Source organism: Cebus imitator, unplaced genomic scaffold (assembly GCF_001604975.1).
Source record: "Cebus imitator isolate Cc_AM_T3 unplaced genomic scaffold, Cebus_imitator-1.0 Scaffold236, whole genome shotgun sequence".
NCBI classification, from domain to species: Eukaryota; Metazoa; Chordata; class Mammalia; order Primates; family Cebidae; genus Cebus; species Cebus imitator.
Window position 1 is genome coordinate 1,452,827 of NW_016107551.1, and position 10,145 is coordinate 1,462,971.

The 10,145-nt window shown below is 39.9% G+C and overlaps 1 protein-coding gene across 1 annotated transcript in view; it reads left to right on the forward strand.

The window, feature by feature from the left end:
* Positions 1–390: 390 nt before the first annotated feature.
* Positions 391–10,145, forward strand: part of TXNL1 (thioredoxin like 1) — a 34,705-nt gene continuing 24,950 nt past the window's right edge. The window contains exon 1 of the mRNA XM_017497996.2: positions 391–735. Coding sequence (XP_017353485.2) covers positions 638–735 — 98 coding nt within the window. The 5' untranslated portion in view covers positions 391–637. The remainder of the gene's footprint in view (positions 736–10,145) is intronic.

The following is a 10,145-nucleotide window of genomic DNA, read 5'->3' on the forward strand; positions in this document are numbered from 1 at the left end:
TTAATAAATTTTTCCTCAACCTTAATTTGTCTTGTGCGTAGACCTGCCCCGAATACAGTACAGGAGCATCTTCAAAGTACTTCCAGAAGGTGCCTTGAACAGCAACTAAGAAGCCTGGAGTAAAACAAGTGCCTTCTTTACCGTGCCAACCCATGAACCTAGGTAGAAGCCTCAGGTCTGGAAAACGCGGAGGAATACGCCAACTTTTAGTGTCAGTCTGCGCCTGCGCACCTGACCCCTACACGTCTGCGTCTGCGCCGCTCAAGGTAGCGCGGGCTACACCGTCGAAGGAGGGGCACGCTTCACGTTTTGGGATTGGGCAGCGAAGGCCAAAACGGACGGCGCGGAAATGACGTCAAGGCGCGCAAGCGCCTGCTGCCCTGCCGCGCGGTGGCTGCTGGGTGCCGCACGCCTTGCCTTCCTTCGCCTCTCCCCTCCTCCTCCCCTCCCCGCCCCCTCGGCCGCTCCGCTCTCTGGCGTGACTCGGCACGGAGAGTCCCGGGAGTAGACGCCGCGGTCGCCGCCTCTTCTGTCCAGGCCTCGGCCTTCTTGAGCGTCTCTGCTTCCCCTCCCAGGTCATCTTCTTCAGTTTCGAAGCAGGTGGCGTCGCGGCCACCCTGCCGGGCTCTCTGTGAGGATGGTGGGGGTGAAGCCGGTCGGGAGCGATCCTGATTTCCAGCCAGAGCTGAGCGGCGCGGGCTCCAGACTCGCCGTGGTCAAATTCACCATGAGAGGGTGAGGCCAGGCACGAGCTCTGTGGGTCCCCGCCCGTCCTTCTGTGCTTTCCTTTCACTCTTTGTCGGCCCTGGTTTCCTAGCCGCTGTCTCTTGCTCTGGAATGTCCGGCGGTGGCCGCAGCCCCAGGCAGCTGCCGGAATTAGGCCTCATTTCTCGGGTGCGAGCCCCCATTTATTCACAGGGGTCTCCCGGGCGGGCACGGAGGCCGGGCTGGCCGGCTTCCCCAGCTCAGGAGATTCGTCCCCTGCTCCTTTTCAATCCTCCGACAAACTCTGCTCTTGGGGGTGGTCCGCCCCTGTTCCTTCCTGTCTCTGGGAGTCTCCACAGCCACCCTTGCCCGAGCCTGACCCCTTCTTCCTGCGGAGCCAGCTGTCATTTGCATCTCCCGGAGCTACAAAAACCTAATTCACCGAACACTTCGCTTCGATTCATGACCTGCATTTCTCTAAAGCCTTTGAAGATTGAGATGGGGCGATCCAACTAACAGCGTAGCTCTTAGTCCTAAATTTCTGCTAATGCCTTTTGAACTAAGTTAACGTTGGTTTTGGGTGCTTTTTTAAATTTTTTAAACTTTCTTTGTTTTTCATTAGGCCACTAACTTGTAGCTTAGATTCCTCTGTGTGTGCGATTGCAACTGGTCACCCACGACAGTCCGTCCGTAGGTAGTGTATTTCAGGTGGACAGGTTAGTTTGTCTTAGTTTGACCAGGCTCTGTTTTTCACTTAAGAGGACAGGGATCTTGAAAAATGTTAACTATCTTTGGTAAATATCAGCAAAATTATAGGTCGCAGAACTGGTGGATGTTTTATAATGAATGTGTAATAACGTTCCTGTGTAAGAATGTCATGTTGGAACACGGCATTGGGAACCAAGGTTTCACGAATGTGTGTGTGTGTGTGTGTGTGTGTGTGTGTGTGTTTCACAGATCTCTCCTGTATGTCGATAGTATTTACTTAGAAGTATTAGAGGTCTCCGTTTAATTTTGCGTGACCCCTTGGCGTTATTTATACATCTAACTTGGAGCAGTCTACTACTGGTATCACTGTTGATGTAACACTTTCTTTTCCAGGTAACTATATAAACACAAGGCAGTATTTTGGATTTCAGAGCAAAAAACATAGTTCCTAGTACATGGTTCACTAAATGTTCAGTATATAAATGATGGCATTAGGATTATGTCGTTTTAGGGAATGGATGCAGATAGATACGAAAACAAGTTAAGATTTATTTTTGGATCAGTCTCTCTTACACCGAATTGAAAAAGGATAGTACCCTGGATTTCATATGGTGGACTAGAGTATGATATGTGGAATTTTGCATTTACCAAATTTAAAAGAATAAGTGATGTCATATATATTAAAACACCTAAAAGGAATGTCAGAATTCTATAAATATGTCTTCTCATTTTTAGCAATTTTGTAATGTCTGTATTCTTTTTTTATTGTTTTTGAGACTGAGTTTCGCTCTTGTTGCCCAGGCTGGAGTGCAATTGTGCGATCTCGGCTCACTGCAGCATCCACCTTCTGGGTTTAAGGGAATCTCCTGCCTCAGCCTCCTGAGTAGCTGGGATTACAGGCGCCCATCACCACACCCAGATAATTTTTGTATTTTTAGTAGAGACGTGTTTCACCAGGTTGGCCAGGCTGATCTTGAACTCCTGACCTCAGGTGATCCATTCGCCTCGGCCTCCCAAAGTACTGAGTACAGGCGGGAGCCCCCTCACCCAGCCCTGTATTCTTAATAATAAAGGAATACCTGTAGTACATTAAGTATCTAGGCCACAGTAGAAGATGGAGGATATGATTTCAATAAGGAGTCTCACTTTTAGTTCACTTTTCTAATTCTGGCCAGTTGAAGCTTTTATACGTTTGTCCTTCAATGATAGATTGTTTTCCCCCCTTACCATAGCGGTGGGAGAGATAATAGGGTAATAAATAAATGTTGAAGTGAGAAAAGTGGGGAAACATTGCTGTGGAGGAAATGTTTTTTATCATCAATGTGATGTCATATAAGCATAACTGCAGACATTGATTGGTAAAGAACTGTTATATTTAAAAAGGTATTTTAGTGGAATTAAAATTATTTTTCTTTGTAATAACTGAGGGAAAGTTAATGTTTGAATTTAGAGAACTTTTAAGTTCAAAAGCGTATTTATATTACATTTACAAATCTGGTAAGATTGTATTTACCTTTAATGTTCCTCGAACATACCGGCCATTAATACATCCTGTCTAAACTCACTGTCAGTAGGACCTCAGATGTATGTATATGGGGGTCAGTATTAGACTCACAACTGCATTCAGTGAAATCCTGTAAGAAACCTCTTAGATCAAAGTTAATGCTGTCCCAGTTTAGACTGAGGGCATAGTTTCTCCAACACTTATTTCATTTCCTTTTCAACCCTATTTTAAAACTATTTCTTTTTCTTAACCTCTATGCTTTATCCATTCTCAGTCTAAATTTTGCTAAAATGATACATAGATTGTTCTCCTGTGTAATAATCTTTAGTGGCTTATAATAAAGTATATATAACATAAAATTGACCATTTTAACCATTTTTAAGAGTATAATTCATTGGCCTTAAGGATAGCCAGCCCTCTGTATCCATGGATTCAACCAAATAAGGATAGAAAATATTTGGGGAAAAACATTGCATTTGTGCTGATAATGTACAGACTTTTTCTCTTGTCATTATTTTCTAAACACTGCAGTATAACAACTGTTTTACATAGCATTTACATTAGGTATTATAAGTAATCTAGATGTCATGTAAGGAATATGGGAGAATGGACGCAGGTTATAAGCAGATACTGTGCCATTTTCTATCAGGCCCTTGAGCATCTGTGATTTTGGTGTCCTGCTGGAGGTCCTGAAACTAACCCCCCATGGATACCCCGGCATGACTCTACATTCACAATGTTGTGCCACCATCACCACTGTTTCCTAGAACTTGAGATAGAAATTCTATATCCATTAAAGAATGACTCCCCGTCCTCTCTTCTCCAAAGGGACAAAGCTGTACCCATTAACCAGTAACTTGTCCCTCCCCATTTACGTCCTCGGTAACCTCTATTATGATTTCCATCTCCATAAATTTGCCAATTTGGGGCACCTAAATGAAATTGTAACAGTATTTTTCCTTTTGACTTCATTTAGCGTAGTGTTTTCAAGGTTCATCCATGTTTTAGGATGTCTCTGAATTTAATTCTTTATAACTGCATAAAGTATTCCATTTATATATATGGCAAATTTTGTTTACCCATCCATCTTTTGATTTGCAGGAGTTCTTTATATATTATGGATGTTAATATTTAATTTGCAAACGCTTTGTCCCATTCTGTGGGTTGTCTTTTTCTTGATGGTGTCCTTTAATGCACAAGTTTTTAATTTTGATGAAGTCCAATTTATCTATACTTTTGTTGCCTGTGCTTTTGGTGTCATATTCAAGAAATCATTACAAGATTCAACGTCATGAAGATTTCTCCCTATGTTTTCAGCTAAGAGTTTTATAGTTTTAGCTTTTAAGTTTAGGTCTTTGATCCATTTTGAGTTAATTTTGGTATATGTTGTAAAGTTAGGGTCCAATTTATTTTTTGGCATGTGGATATCCAATTTTTCCAACACCAGTTTGTCTATCAAAAACACTGTCTTTTCCTCGTTGAGTTGTTAACACCTTTTTCCCAGATTATTTTTTAAGGATTAAAATAGTCAATGCTTACATAGTCTTACTCTGTGTAAGGAACTTGTTTAAACTCTTTATATTGACTAATTCATTCCTGAGAATAACCCTAACAGTTATCCCTGTTTTACAGTTAAGGACATTGAGTTTAAATATCTTGTTTAATGTCCCATTAGTGAATGCATCATTTTAATTGTAAAGTGCTATTCTTGCTCTTCCCAGACTAAGGAGAAAAGAAATGTACATTCGTCTCTGTGTATCTGCACAGAGCCTGACAATTTTCAGTATGTGTTTCGTTGAATAATTTACACCTCTGTCTGCAATTCAGTTCACTCTCTGATATTCTTTCTGGTAACGTTTTTAAACAGGTGTCTCCAAATCTTTACTGACGCCCAGATACATTTTAGTGGTTATAAGTAGAACCAGTTTTGTTGTTGTTAAGTATCAGGTTTGTGGGTAAGTGGTTAAAAATATATACAATGTGTTGTCTGTCATCCCATCATCCATGTCGTCCTCCATCCCGTCCCCCGTGCTCTCCCCCGTTAAACAGTGTGAATGATTTTTGTCTTGATGAATGTGTCACTTTTGTAATGTTTACTACGCCCTGGGTATTTTGAGACAGGATCTTGCTCTGTTGCTTAGGCTGGAGTGCAGTAGTGTGATCATGGCTCATTTGCAGCCTCAACCTCCTGGGTTCAAGTGATCCTCCCACCTCAGCCCTTGCAGTAGTTGAGACTACAGGCATGTACCACGGTACCTGGCTAATTTTTAAATTTTTTGTAGAGATGGGGTTTTGTCATGTTGCTCAGGCTGGAGATGTGTTGAATTTTCTTAAAGCAGATCTGCCTTTGTAGTTTGCTAGGGTTTGTTAGAATCCAAGAAGGATATCAATGTATATTAGGATGTTGAATTCTAATAGTTAACGATAGCTTGTTCAAATAATTAATTAAATGTATATTAAACATATGTTAATTATATACCAGGAAATTACTAAGGACTGAAGGTAGTTTATTGAATTACAGAGTTAGTAGGCCCAAGTAGTCCATAGAAAGCAAGGTAGAGCAAGTGTAGTAGGTAGCCATAAGACTAGAGCATGTTGAAACCCTAGTCTTCAGAGAACAGAGTTGCTTTAGTTTTTAAGTTAACTTTTTATTGAAGTACAAGTGTACGAGAATGTATAAGAAATAGTTCATTACCAGCACCCCAGAGTCCCTGCATCTTCCCAGTCTTCTTCCCATTACTCTTGAATTCTAACACTACAGGTCAGTTTTGCTTGTATTTGAACTTTCTGGAAATAGAACCATATAGTCATTTGGTCTGTCTGGCTACCTTTCAAGAGTGTGTACATAGTTTAATCTTGGCAATTGATTTGGAAATAACAACAAAAGGCACTGAATAGGCCACTGTTTTGGATTTTTTAGCAGTCAGTTAAGAGTTGGGTTCTGGGATCGAATTCTAGCTTAGTAATTTGTTCTTGGGAGTTATAAGGCTTAAATAAGGTGACATGAGTTTGTGAATGCATAACATAGTAAGCGTCCAATGAATGCTAGCTGTTTTGTGTAATTAATAGCACCGATTGTGATTAAGCCTGCCCATTAGTAAATACAGTACATGTTTAAATTGCTTAAAGTCTTACCCTGCATGGAAAAAGAAAAAAAAAAACTCCTTTTACCGTGGCATTAGAAAGCATTAATTTTTTTAATCCACTTATCAGATGTATGTGTTGCTCAAGATAAGACGCTGGCTACTGTAGCAGATAGGGAAGGACAGCTAGTTCATGAAACAGAATTTATTTTATAGTATGACTGTAGAAAAAAAATGTATTAAAAAGAAGCTAATGTAGTTGTTTCAAAGAAAGCTTATCTTGGATGCATTTAGGAATTGCCTGTTCTAGTTGTGGCCCTGCCACCAACTAGGGTGTTTGGTCTTGGGCAGGTCATTTTCTGGTCTTCAGTTCTTACTTATTAGTTAATTTTATTAGGCCATGTCTGTTCTAAAGTTTTAGTTCTGTAAGTTTCTTTCTTTTCTTTTTTTTTTTTTTTTTGAGATGGAGTTTCACTCTTGTTGCCTAGGCTGGAGTGCAATGGAGCGATCTCATCTCACTGCAACCTCCACCACCCAGGTTCAAGCGATTCTTCTACCTCAGCCTCCCAAGTAGCTGAGATTACAGGCATGTGTCACCAGGCCCAGCTAATTTTGTATTTTTAATAGAGACAGGGTTTCACCATGTTGGTCAGGCTGGCTTCGGACTCCTGACCTCAGGTGATCCACCAGCTTTGGCCTCCCAAGTGCTGGGATTACAGGTGAGAGCCACTGTGCCTGGCCGGATTTATTTCTTTATACATTGTAGAAAGCTGGCGGTTTACTGTATTCTTTTTTTCAGAGGGCATAACTCAAAATCCTTCCAACATATACATTTTATATATTGGAATAAGCAGATAAGTTTTCAGTCAAAGAGAAGATTTAGAGTAGAAAAATAACTTTTTTTTCCCCCTAATTTTAAATATCTAGATCTAGATCTCTTGAACCTTTTGCAATGAAATAAAAAATCCTAGATTGTGCTAAGGGCTGCTAATCAAGGTGTGTGCAAGAGAAAAGGGTGTCATTCTGAAATTCAGGCATACTGGGAGCATTATATTTTAGAGTTGGGAAAAGTCCTTGGATAATCTAGTTCTTTTATTTTATGCAGAGAAATCAGGTGACTTGTTGATGATCTCGGCTAATGGAAATGTGTTTACTCTTAACTGCTCATGTTAAGGAGGCAGACATCTTATGTAAAATGATCAGCTGGCTGGGCATGGTGGCTCACACTTGTAATCCCAACACTTTGGGATGCTAAGGTGGGAGAATCACTTGAGACTAGAAGTTTGAGACCGGCCTGGGCAACATAGGCAGACCTTGTGTCTACACAACATCAAAAATTATCTGTGTATGGTGGCATGTGCCTGTAGTCTCGGCTGCTCGGGAAGCTGAGGTGGAAGGATCACCTGAGCCTGAGGGATTGAGGCTGCAGTGAGCTGTGATTATGCCATTATACTCAGCCTGAGTGACAGAGTGGAACCCTAAATAAATACGTAAATAAATAATGGATTTATTTGAATGATTGGTTTGTGAAAGTACTCCGCTGTATATATTTGTTCTTTTGTATATGCTTATGCCTCTCTGCTTTATGATGTATTTTGATATTTGACTAAAGTTCCAACCTATGATGGCTAACTAAAATGAAAGAATCTAGGTAAAGTTAAATCTTGAAACAGATTTTGCACAGTAACCATAATTTTAATAGTCTTTTCAGCTGCAAGATCTATGTCTGTAACACCAGTTAGCTCATAAATAATTGATGAATAGAGAGATGTCAGTGTGATTTGGAAGTTGTATTGGTTCATATGTGATTTTTCCTAGGTAGTGAAAAATAGAAATAAAACCTTCATCTGGAAGCAGAAAGCTCTTAGCCACACAGGCAGATCCCCCTTCATGTTTAAGAAAGTTAATGAAGTTAAATAAGAGTGCGTACACCTAGCGCTTGTTCCCCAGAAGGGTTTATTTTAAGTATTACATTTTCTCTTGTCCCTTCTTTAATGGCAGCCCCACTGGCTCAGAGCTCCACTTCAGTCTGCTTTGTGACAACATCTAAGCATCATTTCCAGTTAATTTTGTTCATTTCAGATATTCCCCAAGGTAGCTTCCAGCTCTGAGCCACATGCTGGGTTGTCCATCTTTTTCATGAATCGTAGTTACTGTCTTTTTTTTTTTTTAAGATGGAGTCTTGCTCTGTCACCCAGGCTGGATTGCACAATCTTGGCAATCTCGGCTCACTACAGCCTCCACCTTCCAGGTTCAGGTGATTCTCCTTCCTCAGCCTCCTGAGTAGCTGAGACTACAGGTACCTGCCACCACACCCAGCTAAATTTTGTAGTTTTATTAGAGATGGGATTTTACCATGTTGGCCAGGCTGGTCTTGAACTCCCCACTTAAAGCCACCCACCCGCCTTGACCTCCCAAAGTGCTAAGATTACAGGCATGAGCCCTGGTGTCCAGCCTAGTTACTGTCTTTCTTAGTGATCTTGTTACAAAGTTGCATGGGTTTCAAGTAGTTTGCCTCAAACTTGCTTTTCCCATAAATCTTCTCTTTTTGGCTTGTGCTTTTGCAGGAGGGTGGTTTTCATGAGTGGATATATTGTGTTACAGCGTGGATACCTCTGTAATTTGTGACATCTGTATAAAAGCAGTTAACATTAAATTCTTTATTCTCAGCTCATTTAATATTTTAAAATGAAAACACCTGTTCATTGCATAAAAGTAAAGGATGCAGCATTATGGATACTTAATAAGTGTTCCTGAAATCCTCTTCCTTTTCCAGTCTCACTTGCCTAAATAATGCCTACTGTTCATCATGCCTATATTTTTAATATGCATTTACATGTATACATAGATTTTAAATGTGATCCTAGAGAAATTTTACAATGAGACTTTCTTGCCCCTAAACAAACAAAATATCCCCTGGTGTGGACGTGTCATAACTTTTTTTTTTTTTTTTTAAGACAGTCTTGCTCTGTTGTTCAGGCTGGAGTGCAATGGTGCAATCTTGGCTCACTGCAGCCTCTGCCTCCTGGGTTCAAGCGATTCTCCTGCCTCAGCCTTCTGAGTAGCTGGGATTACAGGCATGTGCCACCATGCCTCGCTAATTTTTATGTTTTCAGTAGAGATGGGGTTTCATCATGTTGGCCAGGCTGATCTTGAATTCCCAGCCTCAAGTGATCCACCCGTCTTTGCCTCCCGAAGTGTTGGGATTACAGGCGTGAGCCACCATGCCTGACCCGTGTCATAACTTTTAAAACTATTTTTCCATTGCTTGCTGTTTAGATGGTATTCTAACTTTTTACTATTACAAACATGTTACATTGAACTTCCTTATACTACTTGTTGTTATGAAATAGAGTAAGTGTTGTTGAAATGGAATAGACTTTCATAGGGAGATTATTGGGTCTCAGCTTGTGTTCATTTAAAATGAATAGATATGACCCAATCAATGGCTTTTGAAAAATGATGTAGCAATTTATATTCCCATTTATAAAGTTTAAGACTAATTTAGTTGACTGTAAAATATTATTTTCTTAGATTTTTGATATGTGGCTTGAGGATAACACAAGGTAAAAATGCTGATTGAAATGTTAAGAATGTGGACTTGATCACAACTTTGAGTTTTAACTTTGTTTTTATTTTTTGCTTTAGAATTTGCTTTTTCTTACATTTCTGTATGAGATGGCTAACATTTTTCTTATTTCTGCAAATTTTTATCGAGACATACGTGGCACACAATTAGAAATGTGTAGTTCAATGAATTTTCAGAAACTGAACACACCTATTTAATCAGTTTCCAGACAAACAAAACATTACTAGCCTCCAGAAGTCTCATTCTATCAGAAACTCCCTAAGGTAACCACTGTCCTGATTTATGATACCATTGGTTGGTTTTGCCTGTATTTGAACCATATGTAAATAGACTCATATAGTATATGCTAGTGTACTGTATGTTGCTTTCTTTCCTCAGTGTAAGAAATTTGTGAGGTTCATCTATGTTTTTCCAAGAGGTTTTACATCAGTTATTTTCATTATTGTATAGTATTTCATTGTATAACTGTAATTAGCTTACTTATTCTTTTGTTGATAAGAATTTCATTGTTTCTAATTTTTGACTCTTAGAAATATTACTAATAATACTTTTTCAG